The sequence below is a fragment of the Rutilus rutilus genome (assembly GCF_951802725.1).
Source record: "Rutilus rutilus genome assembly, chromosome: 13".
NCBI classification, from domain to species: domain Eukaryota; kingdom Metazoa; phylum Chordata; class Actinopteri; order Cypriniformes; family Leuciscidae; genus Rutilus; species Rutilus rutilus.
The window spans coordinates 2,187,392-2,210,682 of record NC_140218.1 but is presented as its reverse complement, the minus strand read 5'-3'; the positions used below and the strand labels follow the sequence as shown (position 1 = coordinate 2,210,682).

General features: G+C 42.0%; 1 protein-coding gene across 1 annotated transcript in view; it reads left to right on the top strand.

Moving 5' to 3' along the window:
- Positions 1 to 23,291, top strand: part of LOC311302520 (uncharacterized protein) — a 747,744-nt gene that overhangs the window by 601,310 nt on the left and 123,143 nt on the right. Inside the window, exon 17 of the mRNA XM_084428465.1 lies at positions 20,740 to 20,913. Within this exon, the coding sequence (XP_084284591.1) occupies positions 20,740 to 20,913 (174 nt within the window). The remainder of the gene's footprint in view (positions 1 to 20,739; positions 20,914 to 23,291) is intronic.

Here is a 23,291-nt window from a genome sequence, read left to right as displayed (position 1 = left end):
TCTTCTTCTTCTTCTTCTTGTGTTTTTTTTTTTTTTTTTTACGGCGGATCGCAAACAAATGCCAGTGGTTTGCTTGCAAAGGTGCATTATCGCCACCAACTGGGCTGGAGTATCTATTATTCAAGCTCTCAACGGAAGAATCTACGGGTGTGAGGCGTTTGGAAAAATAGGTCCACAGTTTTACAACGAATGGTAAAACACCTGTTGGAAAGCATCTTTTGCAGCGATTTTTGTGTGAACATAACAGTGAACACCCCTGACCACTCGGTGAGTTTCATGTCTTTGTAAACGAAAGTTTAATGCGTTTTAGGAAGGACTGTTCCAGTGCACCTAGACACCCATTCTGGAGGTTTTGGGGAAAGCGAAAGAAACCTAAAACTCTCGGGACAGCAGCATCTGTCCAAATTTTAATCTTAACCGTTCTATTTCATCAGAAACGATCTGTAAACACGGCTTTAAGTGTAAAATACCGAACTTGTCCTTTAAGAATGCCTATACAGCTAAGGTTAAATTGCCATTAGGCTCCTCTGATCATAATGCTGTCCATTTAATTCCGACATATAAGTCCATGCTTAGGAGCAGTAAACCACAAACTAAAACTGTATATGTGTGGAATGATGATGGAATTGAAACGTTAAAAGGATGCTTCTCTTGCACTGACTGGAACGTCTTTCAAAGTTTGGATCTAGAGGAGGCCGTAGAGACTATGACAGATTATATACTTTTCTGTAAAGATAATGTGTTAGACCAAAAAATAATAACTATATATCCAAACAATAAATCTTATATCTCTAAGGAAATTAAGGAGTGCATAGTACAGAAAAAAATGGCTTTTAGGAGAGGAGACCTTGCAGCTATGAAAGATGTACAGAAGGAACTGAATTATAAACTAAGGAAAGCTAGGCGAAAGGAGAGGGAGAAATTTGAGGCCCATTGTTTGACTATGAATACCAAAGAATTATGGGATTCTATGAAATATATGACAAACATGACTCCAGCCAAAAGATCTATCAATGTGATAGATGAGATGTGAGATCTATTAATGTGATTTGCAAAGGCAAATGATCTGAACGACTTTTATTGTAGATTTGATGTAAGAGACTTCTCACAGGAGCAGGCAAATGCACTGGATGCCTTGTCTATATCGGATAATCCTAAAACAATTATTGACCAGAACATGGTGGAGAGACTGTTTTCACAGGTCTGTCCTAACAAGGCTTCTGGGCCGGACGGCATCTCTGGGCGGTTACTAAAATCTTGTAGTAGAGAGCTGGCCGAAGCCTGGTGCCCTATTTTTCAGAAATCTATAGACACACATACAGTTCCCTCTATGTGGAAGAGCTCCACTATTATCCCTGTCCCAGAAAAGGCTAGCTGTAAGGAGAATAATGATTATCGTCCAGTAGCACTTACTTCAATAATAATGAAGTGTTTGGAGAAAATTATGATTAATTTAGTAAAAACAGACGTGAGTGGTCTATCAGACCCATTTCAGTTTGCTTACAGGAGCAATAGAAGTACAGATGATGCTGTTATAGCTATAACACATTTCATAAATAGGCATCTAGAGGATCCTAGCTCGTATGCACGTCTTTTATTTGTAGATTTTAGCTCAGCTTTTAATATGTTGGAACCACATCTTTTAATTGCAAGGCTGAATGATTTTAAAGTCAATCCATCTATTATAAAATAGTATTATTCTTTTTTGACCAATCGCAGGCTATATTGTAGATATATGTCGCACTGTGTGTGTGTGTGTGTATGTGTGTGTGTGTGTGTGTGTGTGTGTGCTCAAATATGGCTTCTGGAGAGCAAATGAAGGATAAAATATGAATTACTAAACAGACATTAAGAAGTTCCCCATACTTTTAGAGTTACAACTAACAGCCACTAGATGGCAGCAGCGTATAAGAGATGAAGTGACAGCTAGTAAATCTTTGAACATGGAGTGCTGATGATAATAAATGTAATATGTCAGGCTCACAATTTTTACAATTGAAGTGCTATAAAAGTTGTAGAAATGACAAATTCAATCTGCATTGAATTAAACAAATCTTTATTGATATGCAAATAGACAATAGACATCCAGCAAAAGAAAAATGGCAAGTGTTTATTTCTCCATGGCACATGCATTTTGTTTCTTTATATGCAGCCCAATGTTATCCAATGAGTTGTTTGCATTATTTAGGTATTTTATTTGAATTGTATTACATTTTTGGTAACACTTTACAATAAGGTGTCATTTGTTAATGCATTAACTAACATGAACTAACAGAGAGCAATAGCCTTTATTAATGTTAGTTAATAAAATATTAGTGTTCATGTCAGTTCACAGTGCATGTTAACAGATACAACTTTGGATCTTAAAAATGTCTTATAAAATGTTGAGCTTAACATTAACTAAGATTAATAAATGCTCTAGAATATTGTTCATTAGTTGTTGGTTCATCTTTCCTGTAGCTCAAACAGTAGAGTGATGCGCTTGCAACGCCAAGGTCATGAGTTCGATTCCCAGGGAAAGCAAGAACTGATAGGAATGTAAATGTGTGTCTTGAAATGCAATGTAAGTTGCTTTGGATAAAAGCATCTGCCAAATGCATAAATGTAAATGTGAGTTTGAACAAATCACATTTTTATGGTCAGTTGAAACTAAAAATGAAATTAAACTAAAACCTTTTTTATTTCTATTTATTTGATGTTTTGTTGGGAAAATAAATATTAGACAGATTCTTCTAAAAAAGGCTGAAATATATTTCACTAAAATATTACAGATAGTTAGTGTAGGTCTGTGTTATGTATCCTGATTGACTTTATGATTAGTTAAATCTGTTTTGCACATGCATCGCCACAGAGTTAACCATTTCAGACAGTACCGGACATCCTCTGTCTCGTTCACTTCACGTCTGTGAGCGTTACGCACAGCTCAGTGTGGCCCAGGCACGGCGCCTGGATTCCAGTTTTGGAGGGGCCAGACCAATTGTGGGTGGGCCTTAAATTGTGACACTAGAGTCAGACCTTAGTTTCAGTAGTCATGTCAAAGCAATAACTAAATCAGCATACTATCATCTGAAAAATATTGCAAGAATAAGATGCTTTGTTTCCAGACAAGACTTAGAGAAATTTGTGCATGCTTTCATCACCAGCAGGGTGGATTACTGTAATGGACTCCTCACTGGCCTTCCCAAAAAGACCATAAGACAGTTGCAGCTCATACAGAACGCTGACGCCAGGATTCTGAGCAGAACCAGAAAATATGAACAGATCACACCAGTCCTCAGGTCTTTACACTGGCTCCCAGTTAAATTTAGGATTGATTTTAAAGTATTATTACTGGTATATAAATCATTCAATGGCCTTGGACCTCAATACATTGCAGATATGCTCACTGAATATAAAACCAACAGATCACTCAGATCATTAGGATCATATCAGCTAGAAATACCAAGGGTTCACTCTAAACATGGCGAGTCCGCTTTTAGCTATTATGCTGGAACCAGCTTCCAGAGGAGATCAGACGTGCTCCTACAGTAGTCACATTCAAAACCAGACTCAAAACACATCTGTTTAGCTTTGCATTTACTGAATGAGCACTGTGCCACTGTTCGTCCGACTGTTTGTACTGTACTGTATTTTATTTTATTTTTCTAAACTGTTTTAATTATTCTTATTTCTTTTATTATTTTAATTTCTTCTATGTAAAGCACTTTGAATTGCCATTGTGTATGAAATGTGCTATATAAATAAACTTGCCTTGCTTTGCCTTGCCTTAAATTAAAAACGTTAAATAAAAAAAAAAAAACGTTATCCAATCACTGCTTAACCTAATAAAAAATATTGACTAATATAGCCTTGTCTGAAAGCCTATTTGTTCAGCGCTGAAGTTTCCTATGTGCGTTTGAACGCTCCATCACGTGAACTGCGCCTGGACAGGAAATGCAGTGCGCTGCTCAGTTGTTCGTGCTCAGGGGTGATGAGAGAAGACTCGGAGACCCTTTTCTTTACTTTTGTGTGCGTTTTATGAAAAGCAAGTAAGTTTTTACTACTGTGGCATGTTTGTACTGCGTTGTGATGAATGTTTTGAAATTTATGTATGTTCACGCGAACTAGTTTTATTTGTTGAACTGCGTGACTAATTAGTGTAGTCATGATGCCAGATCGTGCTGTAATATGCAACATGTTTCCTGTATGCAATAATTAGCCCTTTATATGTCGATTTAGACCTTATTTGTGTTAGTTATTTAGAGATATGCTTTTGTGTTCGAGTGCAGTGCATTTACTGTTTATTTGGTACTACCTGCATCGAGTGTTATAGTGATACAGTGTCATTCTGCATAGCCACTTAAAGGTGCAGCAGTACAGATATTAAAGGGCATATAGTGACATATTTTGTTGCACTGTATTAACGTAAATTATTATTTTCTGTACTGTACTGTTGTTAATGATGACAATGAGCATTGTTTAGTATTCCTTTATTTGTTTATTAATCAGTTATTATTACCATTGCATTATTTCTTTTTCTTTCTCTCTGTTTAGACCACATACATTTGAACTTGTATATTGGCATCCTGATCTTGGAAATAAAGCTGATAAAGGATTCTCTGGCCGGAATCTTTCTGTAGTGCTCCCATCCTAAACGAACCACTAGTCCATACTTTACATTGGTCCTTCGAGCCGGATTAGGGTTACACCGACACTATGGAGTCAGCAACTGATGGTCAGCAACAGGAGTCATCGGACCGACCCAAGAGAGACCCTAGTCCACCTGCACATTTGGCCCAGTACGAAGTCACTTTTCTGCCCTATCAACAGCCTGTGATCCAAGCCTCCTCTACCCCTGTAGGACAACCAGACCAGGCTCAGTCAACCAGAGCTAGGAGTTTGACAAGTTACCGGTCAGCTGCACATTCACGACGGTCCTCTCAGTTATCTTACGGACTCCATCTATTTCGAAGTACGTCTGATATACAAGAAGCTGCTTTAGAGGAGGAGATCAAAGGATTGGAGCTAGCTGACCTACAACAGGAAATAGAAGAAGAAAGGAAAGCTGACTTAGAAGCTGCAGCATTGGATGCACAAGCCAGAGAAGGACAGCGGCTACAAGAGGAAGCACATCTGGCTAAAGAGAGAATAGCTAGAGAGATGGGAAGACGCAGGCGCTTGAAGAAACTCGAGAAGGAGGTACACATTGCCAGTCTTGTAAAGACCTACCTGACAGGGACAAACGATGATTCCTTGTCTACATCGTCAGCTCCTGCTACATTCTCCAATCTACCTCTGCCATCACAATTGGCTCAACAGCCACCTCTGGTGCCATTGGTCCCCATGCAGCATCCACCTGTGCAACAGCCAAATCCAGCGCCAGTTCAGGTAGCACCTCTCTCCACTGTTCCTACTCAGATATTAGCACCACCTGCTAATCCCGTCACGAGTGCCCAGATCAGTGTTCCTGTCAGCGCAGCACCGATTGCTGCATCAGTCTCTATACTTCCATCTGCACCTGTCTCATTCGTTCCCGTCCTCTCCACGGTAACTACCCAGGCAGGTGGAGCAGCAAGGTCTTCTGTCACAACGAGTCTCCCGTCTCATTACCTAGGGGCTTCAGCTACTAGTACAAGCTTCACAATGCCACCACGAGCAGTTACAGTAGCACCGCCACCTCCCGCAGTGCAGTATGCTCACCACAGTATACCAACTGTAACACCAGTTCAGACGGCACCACCCTGGACCTACCCGGGTATGGAGACCCTGATTGCTACATCTTACGGCATTCATAAACCGACACTTCCCTTCTTCGAGAGCGGCAAAGAAAGTGATTTCGCACTTTTGAAGATGGCGTTCGACAACTTGATGAATAGTCACCCTCATCTCAGCGAGCACTATAAATATCAAGTTCTCCTGAGTCAGCTCAAGCTTCAGAGTGCTCTGCAGCTGGCCAAATCATATATGTATGACCCCGCACCGTATACAGCTGCATTGGGAGCTCTGCAAGACAAATATGGCCAGCCAAGACAACTGGTTCAAAGTGAACTAGCGGCAATACTCAACTCCCCAGCCATTAAGTCAGGAGACGCAGAGGCATTCGACTCCTTCGCTCTCTCAGTCCAGTCGCTTGTCGGTATGCTACGCACTTTAGAGGGACCTGTTGGATACGAGCTCAGGTGTGGTTCCCATGTTGACCGTCTCTTAAGCAAAATGTCTCCTTCCCACAGAGATGGATTTGTGGAATATTGTCTCGTTCGCGGCATCCTGCAGCCAGGTTCAGAGCTCACCTACTCCCTGCCCGACCTCGCTGCGTGGCTACAGATGAAGGCTCAAGCCAAGCGTCTCGCCAGTCGAGCTACTCTTCTCTACAACTCTACAGGGCCTACCCTTCCAAAGAGAGATCAACGTAGTTCAAAGCCCAAAGATAAAACAGCGTCAGTCTTCCTCTGCTCGGGGGAGACAGCTGACAAGGAGACCTTTCAGTCGAAGTCCCAAGCTTTCAAACTCAGTCCTTATTGTCCGTTCTGCAACAATAAGGAGCACTACCTTAACTCATGCTCCGACTTCAAGAAACTGTCTACTGCTGAGATTAAGAAGTGGATCCAGGAAGGCGACAGATGTTGGAAATGCGGCCGCGGCCACAAATCTACAGCCTGTACGCTTAAACGCCCATGTAAGATTTGCAAAGAGAAACACCTTACAGTCCTGCATGACGCTATCCAAGAGTCATCCCAGAAAGTGCTAATGGTCACTAATCCGAAGCCCATTGTCTACATTGAGCAGCCCAGAAGCCCTCAGAGAGTGTTGCTGAAGGTTGTCAAAGTGCTTCTGCATCATGGAGATCGCACTCTTGAGACATTTGCAGTGCTCGATGATGGTTCGGAGAGAACGATTATCCTCCCACAAGCTGTAGAGCAACTACAACTCTCTCAGCATCCAGAGACGCTTCATCTGAGGACAGTCCAGCAAGAGGTGAAGGAACTGAAAGGTTCCTCAGTTAGCTTTCATGTATCCCCCATCTTCACGCCAAACAAAAAGTTTTGGATTCAACATGCGTTCACTGCAAGCAGTCTGAGTTTATCTGAACACACATACCCAGTAGCAGCTCTCCAGAAGCGCTATGAGCATCTCAAAGGACTTCCTTTGACGTCTATCCATAGAGCCCAACCTCTGCTCCTCATCGGCTCTGATATGCCTCAGCTTCTTACTCCTACACAGCCAGTCAGAGCAGGCCCATCTGGCGGTCCTATAGCCATCTGCACAAGGCTAGGCTGGTCCTTGCAAGGTCCTTCTGACATTATGCCAGTCTCTTCTCACCAGTCTTCCTGTCTGCACATCGCCACCGAGTCTTCATATACTGAACTCCTCAGGAATGTGGAACGCCTTTGGCACATTGACACAGTTCCCTATGTCAGTGAGAAGACTGCAACGCGTTCCAAGCAAGATCAGCAGGCACTCATCCTCTTACAGACAGCCTCCGAACGTGTATCTGTCGACGGTACCCAGCGCTACGCTACTCCACTGTTGCGTCATCAGCCAGTCATCCAACTCTGTGCTCAGCAAGATGCCGTGATGCCTAACCTACGCAGCACTGAGCGCCGGTTGGCCAAGGACACCGTTCGAGCAGCCTCATATTGCAAGGAGATGGATAAACTTGTTCAGTCTGGTTATGTCGCGGAAATCTTTACAGAAGAGGCAGCAAGTCCACAGAGTCGTGGTATGTACCTCATCATATGGTGCACCACAATGGAAAGGATAGAGTAGTCTTTAACTGTTCCTTCTCCTTTAACGGCCTGTCCCTGAATGACCAACTCCTGCCGGGACCAACGCTCGGTCCGACCATGATTGGAGTCCTGATGCGGTTTCGATGTCATGCTGTGGCCATCAGCGGAGATATTAAATCAATGTTCCACCAGATCCGCTTGTTGCCCAGTGATAAACCACTCCTACGATTCCTGTGGCGTGACATGCAGAGGACATCTGAACCACGCATATTCCAATGGGAGGTGTTACCATTCGGAACAACGTGCAGCCCCTGTTGTGCGGTCTTTGCCCTGCAGCAGCACGTCAGAGACCATGAACCACCAGACTCTCCTCTCATGCACGTGATCGAGCACTCGTTCTATGTCGACAATTGCCTCCACAGTGTGAGTAAAGCTGAGTATGCCAAGGGTCTAGTCGATGACCTGCGAGCACTTCTGACAAAGGGAGGTTTCGAGATCTGGCAATGGGCTAGTAACATGCCTGAAGTTGTAGCACATCTACCTCCTGAAGCGCAGTCGGCTAGTAGTGAGCTATGGCTATCCAAGGCCAGTGACAACCTCCAAGAGCCCACGCTTGGACTCTGCTGGGACTGTTTGAATGACACCCTGAGTTACAAACATCGCCATACTGAATCTTCAGATGCTACTCTTCGTAACGTCTACAGTGTCCTTGCCAAGCTTTACGACCCATTGGGCTACATAGTGCCATTCACAACAAGATGTAAAGTGCTTGTTCAGGACATGTGGAAGGCCAACATTGGCTGGGACGACAAGATCCAACCTGCTGACCTTCTGGAGAAATGGTTGAGTTGGGTGAAGGAAATTCCCACTTTGCAACATCTCAAGCTGCCTCGTCCCTATGCACCAGCCACCGCCGATACTGCTAACGCGACCCGTCACATCCACATTTTCTGTGATGCCTCGGAGCGCGCCTACGGATCAGTAGCCTACATGCAGACGACAGACGACAGTCAACAAGTCTATGTCTCCTTCGTGTTTGCCAGATCGAGAGTCGCGCCCCGTAAGCAGCTGTCTATTCCGCGTCTCGAGCTCAGTGCCGCGCTTACAGGTGCACAGCTGGCTAGAGTGATCGAGACAGAGCTTGCAGTACCACCTGAGCACATCACTCTTTGGTCAGACTCCACCACTGTGCTGCACTGGATCAAATCAGAATCATGCCGTTATAAAGTGTTCGTTGGAACACGCGTCGCAGAAATCCAGAACCTGACCAACCCTGTTCAATGGCGGTATGTTGATTCTCTAAGCAATCCAGCTGATGATATAACCCGCGGACTCACTCTGCAAGAGACGGTACAGGATCATCGCTGGAACAAAGGTCCACATTTCCTCCATTTGTCTGAGAGGGAGTGGCCCAACATGCCTTCATCTGAGGTAGAACCAGACACCACAGAGTTAAGGAAGTCTGCCTTTGTGGGAACTGTGTCCAGCATCTTGCCAACTCAACTTCCGGACCCCAGTAAGTTCTCCAACTGGAAAGAGCTTCTGAAGGAAACTGCCAGTTCCCTTCACAGGGCGGCTGATGCTAATACTACAGTACACTTTCCCGCTGCCGATTTTCTGCAAGCAGAGAAGCTGATGTTACAAAAGGCTCAAGATGACTGCTTTGCTGAAGAATTGAGAGCTCTCAAAGCTGGACGTACTCTTCCTTCAGACAGTCGTCTCGCATCTCTGTCACCAGAATATGAAGGAGCCACGGAGCTACTCAGAGTCGGTGGCAGGTTAAAGCATGCTGAAGGACTAGACCTGGATACTATCCACCCAGTTATCCTGGACCCAAGCCATCCCGTGACGAAGCTTATCATCAAGGATTTTGATGAGTCACTACTGCACCCTGGGCCAGAACGAGTTCTTGCCGAGATCAGACGCAGGTTTTGGATCATTCGTGGTAGAGAGGCCATTCGAAAGCATCAGCATTCATGTCTGGAGTGCCGACGATGGAAAGCAAAACCTGACGTACCGAAGATGGCAGATTACCCACCAGCTCGACTACGACTCCATAAGCCACCGTTCTATTCAACCGGAGTTGATTGCTTTGGACCTTTCCAAGTGAGGATCGGTCGTCGCACTGAAAAAAGGTGGGGCATTGTCTATAAATGCATGACAACTCGCTCGGTGCATCTGGATTTATTAGAAAGCCTTGATACAGATGCTTTCCTGCTGTCACTGAGAAGATTCATCTCTCGACGTGGCAGACCATTCGAACTCCTCATGGACAATGGTACCAACTTTGTTGCTGGAGAGAGAGAGTTGCGTGAAGCTGTTGCTGCCATGGCACCTCAGTGGAGAGAGCAACTCGCTGAACAGCAGATATCCTTCCGATTCAATCCTCCAAGTGCGCCGCACTTTGGTGGCACATGGGAGAGGGAAGTGAAATCTATCAAGACTGCACTTCGCGTTGTCCTTAAAGATCAGACTGTTCCTGAACCTGTCCTGATGACAATCCTAGTGGAGGTCGAGGGCATAATGAATGCGAAACCCTTAGGCTACTTGTTTAGATCCAAGATGGCGGCGCGAGTACATCGCGAGGCTCGCGGTCTCTCCAGATTCTGTAATTTAGCAGTATTTTTCTTGCTCATTTCGGGTCTGTTCGTCCAGAACAGTTGTGCCTTAACATCGTACACCCAAGGTGAGCTTTTGGATATTGGTTTGCGAATTTCCGACAGTTTTATGGACAACCTTCGACTCCTTCCTGAGATCGCCAGATCACCCGAGGCTATGCACTCTGCCCGGCCGGGCGGAAGTGCTCGCAGGCGCCGGCGAGATCGTAAACAAAGGCGGGGGAAGCGCGGAGGACTAAGAGCTAAGCTAAAGCTAACACCACACCGGCTCTCTTTACCCAGCATTTTCCTTGCCAATGTACGGTCGCTGTTGAACAAAATGGAGGAGATTCGACTCAACATCACATACAGCAAGAGACTTTTGAACTGTAATGTTCTAATTTTCACGGAAACATGGTTAAACAGCGGAATACCGGACAACGCTATTGAGCTAGCGGGACGCCATACATTCCGGGCGGATAGAACATTACATGGCTCCGGTAAGACCAGAGGTGGTGGATTGTGCATTTACATTAACAAAGCTTGGTGCACAAACTCTGCTATTGTTGGGAGACATTGTTCAGCTAACCTTGAGTTTCTCATGGTTAAATGTAGACCGTTTTATCTACCGCGGGAGTTCACTTCCACTATTATAACTGCAGCCTATATTCCCCCGGATGCTGATGCCAAGTTTGCTATGAAAGAACTTCACGCAGCCATCAGTAAACAACAGACCGTTCACCCGGAAGCTGCGTTTATTGTTGCGGGTGATTTTAATCATTCAAACTTAAAGTCAGTGCTACCGAAATTTCACCAGCATGTTTCCTGTCACACCAGAGGAAACAAAACCTTAGACCATGTTTACACAAACATGGCTGAAGCTTACGTCGCGACACCCCTCCCCCACTTGGGACAGTCAGATCACCTTTCTTTGTTCCTCACCCCCAAATATGCACCTCTGATCAATCGCGTGAAGCCATCAGTGAAGACCATCAAGGTGTGGCCTGCGGGGGCAGATTTCTCACTCCAGGAAAGGTTTCTACACACAGACTGGAGTATGTTTGCTTCTCAAGCCACCAGTGGCTCTCACACGGACATTGACTGCTACACCTCCTCTGTACTGGATTATATTAATACCACCATTGACAGTGTTACAACCCAGAAGCAGATCACCACATACCCAAATCAGAAGCCATGGATGAACAGGGAAGTGCGACTCCTATTGAAGACACGCAATACTGCCTTCAGATCAGGAGATGCACAAGCCTATAGCACATCCAGAGCAAATCTGAAAAGGGGCATCAAAGAGGCCAAGCACTGCTACAAGCTTAAGATAGAGGGACACTTTTCCAACGCTGACCCTCGGCGCATGTGGCAGGGCATTCAGGCCATCAGTGACTACAAACCCTCTCACTCCACCCCCGCAGCCACTGATGTCAACTTCCTGAACGAGCTAAATGACTTTTATGCTCGCTTTGAAAGAGACAACAGAGAAACTGCCACCAAGCTCAAATCCTCAGCTGACCACCCACCGATCACACTCTCCTCCACAGATGTCTGCAATGCACTGAGCAGGATCAGCGCGCACAAGGCTGCTGGACCAGACAACATCCCTGGACGCGTACTCAGGGCATGTGCGGAGCAGCTCGCTGGGGTTTTTACAGACATTTTCAACCTGTCTCTTGCCCAAGCAACTGTACCAACATGCTTTAAATGCACTTCCATTGTGCCAGTGCCAAAACACTCCAGCCCGAAGTGCCTTAATGACTACCGCCCTGTAGCACTCACACCCATCGTAATGAAGTGCTTTGAGCGGCTGGTCCTGGCACACCTAAAAGACTCTCTACCATCCACATTGGACTCACACCAGTTTGCCTACCGTAGCAATAGGAGCACAGAGGATGCAGTCTCCATGGCACTGCACTCTGTGCTCACACATCTGGACAATAAGAACACTTATGCACGCATGCTGTTTGTTGACTTCAGCTCAGCATTCAACACTGTCATCCCAACTAAGTTAATAGCCAAACTTGGAGACCTGGGCTTCAACACCTCCATGTGCAACTGGATTTTGGACTTCTTGACCAACAGACCCCAGAATGTTCGATCAGGCTCCAACTGCTCCACATCCATCACACTCAACACTGGTGTACCACAGGGCTGTGTGCTAAGCCCGTTCCTCTACTCCCTCTTCACCTCCGACTGCAAGCCTGTGTACGGATCTAATTCCATCGTCAAGTTTGCGGACGACACTACGGTGATTGGTCTCATCAGCAACAACGATGAGACTGCCTATAGGGAGGAGATCAAGCACCTGGCCACATGGTGCACCGAAAATAACCAGCTCCTCAACACCACCAAAACGAAGGAGCTCATCGTGGACTTCAGGAAAGTGTCAAGAGGCACACACGACACCATCCACATCAATGGAATGGCTGTTGAGCGTGTCTCCAGTTTCAAGTTCCTGGGGACCCACATCTCGGCGGACATGACCTGGACAACCAACACCTCCAGCCTGGTCAAGAAGGCTCACCAGCGCCTCTTCTTCCTGAGGACACTGAGGAAGAATCAGCTTTCCTCCACTATCCTGGTGAACTTCTATCGCTGTGCAATAGAAAGCATCCTGACCAACTGTGCTACAGTGTGGTATGGGAGCTGTTCTGTTGCAGAGCGCAAGGCACTGCAGCGGGTGGTGAAAACCGCCCAGCGCATCACTGGGACTCCACTACCTGCCATCGAGCACATCCAGAGGAAACGCTGTCTGCATCGAGCTCGCAGCATCCTTAAGGACTCCTCTCACCCAGCCCACAGACTGTTTTCTCTCCTGCCTTCCGGCAGGCGTTTCAGGTGCCTCCGGACCAGGACCAGCAGACTAAAGAACAGTTTTTTCCCCAGAGCTGTCTCTTTATTAAACTCTAACCCTCATTGATCCCACTCCCCTTATATACTGATTGACTCTCCTCTCCCTCCTCACACCTGCCTCCATTTTGTTATTTGCAATACTATAATGTTCATTTGCACTGCTGACTGTTATTACAGTAACAACTGTTTACATATGCATCTTGCACTACTACCTTGACTGGAATATGCTCATTTGCACTGCCGACTGTTTATTTACAGTACCGACTGTTTATATATACATTGCAATATCGTACCTTAACTGTAATATGCAATTACTTTCCACTGCACTCACTCGGATAGCTTCTGTCCAAACTTTATTTGCACTACTTTAAATCCATTGTTATACTGCTCATTAGCCTAACTTATACATATATCTATTTGTAAAATTCTGTTTATAGTAATATCCATCTGTATATTATGCTCACATTCTGTTTATAGTAACAGCCATCTGTATATATATTCATAGTACATATCTATCTGTAAAATTATGTTTATAGTAACAGCCATCTGTATATTATATTCAGTACATATCTATCTGTAAACATTCTGTTTATAGTAATAGCCATCTGTATATTATTATATTCAGTACATATCTAGCTGTAAATTCTGTTCACAGTAATAGTTATCTGTATATTATATTCATAGGACAATCTATCTGTAAATTTTTGTTTATAATAGTATTCAACTCTATATTTATTCAGTACATATCCATGTTCTGCACTTATGAACCACTGTATATCCTGCACTTGCTGCTATTGCACTTCTGGTTAGACCTAAACTGCATTTCGTTGCCTTGTACCTGTACTTGTGTAATGACAATAAAGTTGAATCTAATCTAATCAGATGCCTCTGATCCAGACCCGGTCACGCCTAACCTCCTCCTCATGGGCCGTCACGACTCGTCGCTGCCTCAAGCAGTTTACGACCCCAGTGACCTCGGGAGAAGACGTTGGAGGCACAGCCAAGCTATCGCCGATCGTTTCTGGTCATCCTTCATCAGTCACTACTTACCAGGGCTACAAGAGCGCAGTAAGTGGAGGAAAGACGGTAAGGCACTCTCCATAGGCGACGTTGTTTTAATCGTGGATCCCCAACTTCCCAGAGCGTCATGGCCCATAGGACGGATTACCCAGACTCATCCAGGAGCAGATGGACGCGTACGGACTATCAGTGTTCAAGTGAAGGACCACACCTACATTCGTCCAGTCGCCCGGCTCATCCTGCTCCCAGCTCTGGAGGACAAGGACGAAGAAGAGACCACCAAATAGACTTTCTCCTACTCTTTCAACTGCCATGCGGACAGTTGGGGGCGGCCTTGTCTGAAAGCCTATTTGTTCAGCGCTGAAGTTTCCTATGTGCGTTTGAACGCTCCATCACGTGAACTGCGCCTGGACAGGAAATGCAGTGCGCTGCTCAGTTGTTCGTGCTCAGGGATGATGAGAGAAGACTCGGAGACCCTTTTCTTTACTTTCGTGTGCGTTTTATGAAAAACAAAAAATGTTTTTACTACTGTGGCATGTTTGTACTGCGTTGTGATGAATGTTTTGAAATTTATGTATGTTCACGCGAACTAGTTTTATTTGTTGAACTGCGTGACTAATTAGTGTAGTCATGATGCCAGATCGTGCTGTAATATGCAACATGTTTCCTGTATGCAATAATTAGCCCTTTATATGTCGATTTAGACCTTATTTGTGTTAGTTATTTAGAGATATGCTTTTGTGTTCGAGTGCAGTGCATTTACTGTTTTTGGTACTACCTGCATCGAGTGTTATAGTGATACAGTGTCATTCTGCATAGCTACTTAAAGGTGCAGCAGTACAGATATTAAAGGGCATATAGTGACATATTTTGTTGCACTGTATTAACGTAAATTATTATTTTCTGTACTGTACTGTTGTTAATGATGACAATGAGCATTGTTTAGTATTCCTTTATTTGTTTATTAATCAGTTATTATTACCATTGCATTATTTCTTTTTCTTTCTCTCTGTTTAGACCACATACATTTGAACTTGTATATTGGCATCCTGATCTTGGAAATAAAGCTGATAAAGGATTCTCTGGCCGGAATCTTTCTGTAGTGCTCCCATCCTAAACGAACCACTAGTCCATACTTTACAGCCTACTGTTATATTATCTGTGCGTATACATAATTTTAATAGCTTGATGCTCTTTAAATATTTTGTTGCATTGTTAAAAGTTTCGGTGCATAGGACAGACCTATCCGCGATCGCTCTCCATGGTGTGTGTGTGTGTGTGTGTGTTCGCTCTCCATGGTTCTGACCAAAGAAGAGCGCTTTGGAATCTCCATTACGCATCATACCTGGGCTGCATTTTCCGATAACATTAGCGCGCTACAAAGACTCTTAAGGTATAACTTAACTAAAGGTATACTACCACTAAAGGTATATCATTGCTAGGCGTCTTTAGGGCTATCATCCACTCGCGAGGCAGAGGCGCTGAAAGGTAGAGGCGCTGGCGCCCTCCTAGCAACGGCGCTGTTTTTGGTAAAACATGATTTTGACGACTTCATTAAGTTTTGTTTTATAGAAAAAGATTTTCGTTTTGTTTAAATTGTATCATAATTTTGATCAATGTTTTATCAATCAATTGCCCGTATTTAATAAATAAGAAGCAAATACAATGTAATAACCTTAATGTAATTGACAGAATTACTACAAAATATTTTGCTTCCTAAAAGTTAAAGATTTTTTGTGTCACGCATGCATGCATGTCTATTTCCCTCATATTAAATATAAATTTAACAGCCCCCCCTGTTCCAACGTCTATGGCTCCAAACATCTATAAAGGAAACAGAGACATTACGTTTGTTTCCGTTATTTTACAAAATCTGAATATCTTTTGTAAATTTATGAATTATGTCTTGCTTGCTTCTACGGAGTAAGAGTTTACTCTCTTGGCAGGAATAAATCCAGTGGTCGCGCCGCCGCCTCTGAATAAAATACAGTCAAACATATAAAATGTTCCAGCGCTCAATCTGAATAGTCTGTAATATAATCTGTGGCGTTCAGCGTGTCCACCGCCTCACTGCGCTGTTATATGGGGAAGATGATATTTTACGTCAGTAATGCCGAGTACAAAGCTTAGCCTACATAATAGGCCTAATAGTTCAGCTTGATTCACAAATCATGAAACATCTGGATTCGTGCCGAATGAGGAATGTAGGCTTTTTTATTTTAATTAATTCGTTTGGCATCTTATTTAGTTTTATTTAAATAAAAAACCTGTTCCTCGCCTTGAATATATATATCCATAGAAGCTGGCATGGCATTAAACAAAGAAAAGAAAAGAGAGATATTATTAGTAGTAGGCTAGTATTATAGCCTAAATAGTATTATTATTATTATTATAAACTAGGCTACAAAAAAAAGTAAAACAAAATAACGTTATCAATCTGTATTTGTTCTAATCAAACCGGTTTCTGAACGTTTATAATACAGAAGAAACGCAGGATCAGAAACGTTAAAATAGGACTGGTTCTGCTCGAGTGAACCGGGGGATTTATTCATTTATTCATTTTTACAGATTGTACTTTTAAGTGGCCAATGAATGAACAATATTATTAAAATATTTTAATATGTCTGAAAAGTTCATATCTTTGGCAAAGATAGACATTAAAATGCAATATAATTTTATGTTAGACTGACATAAGTCACATTTTCGTCATTGTGTCCTTGCAAAAGATCTTTTATATGTTATTTAAATGTCAAAGAAATGAATTCACAGTGTAATAATTCCACAATATGGGAATTAGGGTTGATAAAATGGGACGGGATATTTGCACTTATAAGTTCACTAAAAAGTTATTGTAACACTCTTTTATGCTACAAACGCCCATGACAAGCATGTAAGAACCATTGATAACTGAATCATTAATATTTTATTTCTATTTGAGCTGTTCATAAACAATATATTCTACTTAAAAATGTGTTTCTCACACGTTTATGAGCTCGCCGCTTGCTGTCAATACGCACCAGAGAGAGTTTAACACATTGCTGCACATTATTGTCTTCAGTGCCGCTATAACTGAGAGAGAAACAGGACTGCCCCCTACTGGTGATGTACGGCATGTGCCAGAGAACTTCACCACGGCCGAATCGCCCAATCCCTTTCCCTGTGATTCTTAATGGACACATCTGCACAACTTTTGATTTCAAACATGTATTAATAAATGTTGAAATGAACATCAACTAAGATTAATACATGTTGTAGAAGAATCTGTCATGGTTCGTTCATGTTAACTAATGTAGTGAACTAGTGTGTAACAAATGAAACCTTATTGTAGTGTAAGCAAATAATCATCTCTGTGAGTCCATGTAATGCAAGTGGATTCAGAAACCACACAAAGTGAACATGACGGTAATCCATAAACCCCAGCTGATGAATCAGTGCTTCTGAAGTGAAACAAATATTTCAAACTTTTTACAATATAAGCCTTTGCTTCCGGCCAACACACACACATTCAGGAGTTCATGTTTGTCTTAAACGTCAGCACGTTCTGAAGCGTGATATAAGCGAACTGTGAAACTCACAGGAATGCCGCTCATCTTCCGCATCACTTCTGGTGTGAGCTTCAGAACGCACTTGTGTCGCTTCACGCCGATATCATTAACCCGTGTGCGACCATTGGCTGGAAGTGAGTGTTTATAACACTCTTATGGAAAATGAAACAAAGTGAACATGACGGTAATACAAAAAGAAAATATATCCATATATCTGGATCTGAAGTCTCTTCTGCTCACCAAGGCTGCATTTATTGGATTAAAAATACAAAAGAACATTAATGTTATTAAATATTATAACCATTTAAGATTTTTTATTTTAATATATTTTCAAATGTACTTTATTCCTGTGATCAAAGCTGAATCTCAGCATCATTACTCCAGTCTTCAGTGTCACATGATCCTTCAGAAATCATTCTGATATGATGATTTGATGCTCAAGAAACATTCATTATTATTATTATCAATGTTGAAAACAGTCGTGTACAATTTTCTTTCAGGATTCTTTGATGAATAGAAAGTTACACTTTACTATATATTCACGTAGAAAAGAGCTGTTTTACATTGGAATAATATTTCACAATATTACTGTTATTTTGAATGAAATAAATGCAGCAGAAGAGACTTCTTTTTAAAACCTTAAAGATATTAGCGATCCCGCACGTTTGGCTGGTAGTGTATCTGCATGTGTTGCTCTGGAATCATCATTCGTCTCCACAACTGCATAATTACACCAGTTGTCTGTAATATGATGGTATTGTATTATACAATAAGCGAGTACATCATGAATGCCTTTTTTCAAAGCGTGTTTTTGTCCTATCCTGAATCACTACGGTAAGCCTGTAATAAGCGTTTAGACTCGGACTACTTTACAGCGGTCGGGTCGCACCGCGGCGGAGTAACGTTAGCCCAGCGCCTGCGGGACTCACCGCGTCAGAGACATAAACAGAGAGAAGTTTATTAACTGATAGAGCGCTGATTCATCCAGTAGTGAAACAAGTGAAGTCTTTATGAATCAATCATTCAAACCCATTTTAAAAATAGTATGTTTCACCTGTCTGGATCTTACAGTACATGTGTGTTCAAGCATATTCTCCCCTTTCTGAGAGGGTGTTCTCCACTGCTGGACACACTGTAAGCTATAGGAGAGTCCCACATTCTCCAAGAGGATGCAGAAATATTTATTTTCCTTATTTTTGCAAAAGTTTGTTGACATTACCAGTCTGTTAAACTCATTTGACAAGTATAAGAAATAAACACACACAGGATTGTGCATTTTCCCCTTACTGCTGTGTTTTATTAGTTGTTTTAATCATTTTATTGAATGGGAACCGGAACCGGAAAATGTCTTACGATTCCCAACCCGCTGTTCCCAATAAGCTGTTTCATGACGACTCTCTCTGGGTCAGCGGCAGCGCCAACACAGATTTACAATATCGCGATATGATTTAGTCAAAGGTTTAATAGACAGAGGAATCTGAAGAAGATGGTGTGTGTGTTTGAATGGAGATCCCAGTATTTTAAAGATGAATCGTGCAGCTCTACTGTCTTATCTCTCTCTCAGCATATGAGCAGCGCGAGGGCTTTCAGTGCTTTCAGTCTCACGGCTCTTCCACACGTCCACTTGACATGGATATTACGACACTCAACACTCATATGCTGCGTTCATGTCATCTCGTAAAGATTGTCACATATAACAACAATCATTATAATAATAATTTTAATAGGTACTCAAAGCCCTTTACAAGGAAGGGGGAATCTCCTCAACCACCACCAATGTGCAGCATCCACCTGGATGATGCGACGGCAGCCATATTGCGCCAGAACGCCCACCACACACCAGCTTACTGGTGGAGAGGAGACAGTGATGAAGCCAATCAGTATATGGGGATGATTAGGAGGCCATGATGGACCGAGGCCAAGGGGCAAATTTGGCCAGGATGCCGGGGTTACACCCCTACTCTTTTTCGAAGGACATCCTGGGATTTTTAATGACCACAGAGAGTCAGGACCTCGGTTTAATGTCTCATCCGAAGGACGGGTTATTATCTACAAGCATAGCGATTATTATTTAAGAAAATAAAGGACTAAATATGAAAGTTTATTAAATGAACTAAAATTATACATTTATAACTATACAAATAATTACACACTGCATACAGTACAACACCATTCTCTGATCAGATCTTTGAAATCAAGCCGTCGTGCTCAATCGTGTTTAATAGACAGTATGACCAGACCATTCAGTCTTTCCTGAGACAGTGTTCACTAAAACATTGACAGGATCATTGAATCAGTGATTTGAACTCGGTAAACTAAATCAGTTCTGTTCATGAATGAATCATCTAGACTGGTTTATTAACGGGTTTCTCCTATTCACGGCAATGAACCGACTCAAATGATTCATTCACGAATCGGACATCATTACAAATGTATATCTATGACTAGAACGACATCGTAAATGTTGATCGATTCCTCACAGAAATCGGCTCCAAGTCTTCAGAAAGCCTAAATATATTCATCACTGGACTAGTTTTATTGTCACTTGGTGATTTTGCGTTTCTGCCCTGCGTCGTTTCTGAATAACCCGCAAACACACACACACACACACACACACACACACACACACACACACACACACACACACAGACAGACAGACAGACAGACACACACACACAAACACACACACACACACACACACACACACACACACACAGACACACAAAAACACAAACAGACACACACACACACGTTCCTTAAAATGCTTACAAATACATTAAGCACACACACACACACGTTGGGTTTACATGTTTTATGGGAACTTTCCATAGAAATAATGATTTTTATACTCTACAAACTCTATAATCAATCCCCTAATCCTAACTGATGAATTTTCACAATATGAACTAATGAGTATTTGTATATATTTCATATTGACAGCATTGTTATTTTTTAAGTGTCATGTTTATCTCTGGATATAGGCTTAATGTGTGTCATTGTTCTCTACAGGTTGAAGAGCTGTGGTGTGAGAGATGAAGGTTGTGCTGCTCTGGCTTCAGCTCTGAGATCAAACCCCTCACACCTGAGACATCTGCATCTGTCATATAATAAACTAGGAGACTCAGGAGTGAAGCTGTTCTCTGCTGGACTGGCGAATCCTCACTGTAAACTGGAGACACTGTGGTAAGATCATACGTTACTCTCACATGAAACTGTCACTAGGGGCGTTTCCATTACAGATTTGCGCAAAACTTTTGCGTTCTTTTTTTCTTCTTCTAAATGTCGACAAAAAGCTGTTGCGAAATGACGGTGTTTCCATTAACTGATGTTATGCGACTAAAACTTCATTGTTTCCTCTCGCGATCAGTAAAATCATTCCAAAAATCATGTTAACGGACGTTGGTAGGATTATGTATATCCCAGCCACTGCACTGGCCATTATTATTAATGGAAGGAGATGTGTGTGTGTTTCCAAGCATTAATGGTGAGGAACGACCCTTATTATACTTGTGAGCGGCACATACAGATGGTGGACAACCAGAATGAGACTTTTACCGCCGCCGTTCCCGCGGCGGCAAAATTGGGATGTGTATTTCCTGCCTTTTACCGCTGAGTGGCGCTGTAATCACAGACTTTGAAAAGTGTCAGTTTATTCTCTTTATGACGTAATCTGCCGCGGCAGTAATCTGAGCTGAGGCCACAGATAAATTCAAGATAAATATTGTGGTTAAACGAATTCAACTTCATTAAATTTAAACAAAGTAGACACACGTTAACATTGTGTGCCCAGTTTTTCTATAATTTAGAAAGGCTATGTCAATAGGTTACTTGTCATTTACTTCGTGTTATTTTAATTTGTAGATTTATTAACTGAAACATAACAGTGAAATAAATTAAAATAATTTACCGTAAAACATTTTCAGGACTTGCAGTTACTAACCTATGTTAGTCGGTTTAAGCATTCTTTGTTATATTCAGAATTAAATAGGCTTACATGTTGTTATGATTATCAATTGAATTCTTTAATAAATAATCAACCACAATGCCTATTAGGCCTACTGCCGCAGCAAAAATAAACCAGTCGAATTTCAAAGTCGTTCGCGAAATGACTAGGCTATAGCCTACCGGGTGGCGCAAGTGACAGGGCAAAACAGCAGCAACTGCGGCATTTTAAAAGGTAAGTTTCCTATCTGTTTATATAAAAAAAATAAAAAAAAACATGGCGCAAGATCTTGTAAAAAAAAAAAAATGAAAAAAAAAAAAAATTTCATTATTTGAACAAAAATGAGACTGATTGAATATGTAAAAATATAAACAAACAAGGCAGAGAATAAAACAAACTTTTAGGGAAAAAATATAGGCCTATTATGCTACAACAGAATTGGTTAACATTAACGAAAGCAAAACATGTAAAAATCCATTTCAAACAAAATAAAACAAAACAAATTCGTGGCCGAGTGGTAGGCTATAACTATTCAATTATTCTATTCAGACGATAGCTCTGTGGTCAATGCATTAACAATAGCCTTTCGGAGCTTCAAACGATCTGAGATCGAATCTCAGTGTAGCCGACAGTGTTTATGTTTTTCCGTTCTTGATGCTTGCTTAAATATGCATCTGTTTATTAAAGTCAATCATCTTGTTTAATTATCAATTGTACATTACAACATAAATTTGCTACATTCCAATTGAGCCGCTTTTTTGTGTGTGTGAATCATTCACGAGATTGAGATGACTGACAGTGATACCCGGCCATAGCAACGGTAGACATTTTTCAAAACAGATCGAACAAATCAGAAAAATACTTTCAATGCAGTATTGCTTTCAAATAAAAAATAAACAATGAAAATGTAAAAGAAAAAGAAAAAGAAAATTAATTAAGTTTGAAAACCCATCGCACATTTCAAGGTACGAATAAAGTGTCGGGACAGTTTATTTATTTAAACAGGGTTGCATCGTTTATTCCCTTTGTGATGCAAAATAAGAAACACAGAATCTTATTCTTGCAACATTTTAAATTTCTATTGTCAAAGAAATTGCAGCTAAATAAAAAAATTAAAACGGTACAAAACGAAAAAAGTTCAAAGCAACATAAATTAAGAACAGGCGTTTTTCTTTGCCTCTCTCGCGCTGGATATTTTTTTTGTAAGTTTGGTCTCCCTCACTGCGCGCGGCGGGTCTTTCTCGAAATTAAGCATTTCAGCGTAAAAAACACCATACAGCTGATAATACTGTATATGTCGCTGTGTGTCATCCACACAAATCACGAAAGAAAAAACTGTAACAAATAGCTTTTGTTCCTTCAAAGATAAAGCATGCCTTGCTGAATTCACCTTACAATAAAACGAGGTGGGTCGCGAATTAAAGAGCTCTGTATCTGCTAAATTGAAATTGTGTGTGGAAAACCTTTAAATACAATCAATAAAACTACAATATTTATAATTTAATAAGATATAGGGCCTACATATGGACTTTTGGAGATTTTGAGATTAATCCTTAGAAGAATTTTGCCTTTGCCTTCTCATCAGGCTGGCTCCGACACTCTCCATATGAAAGACGGA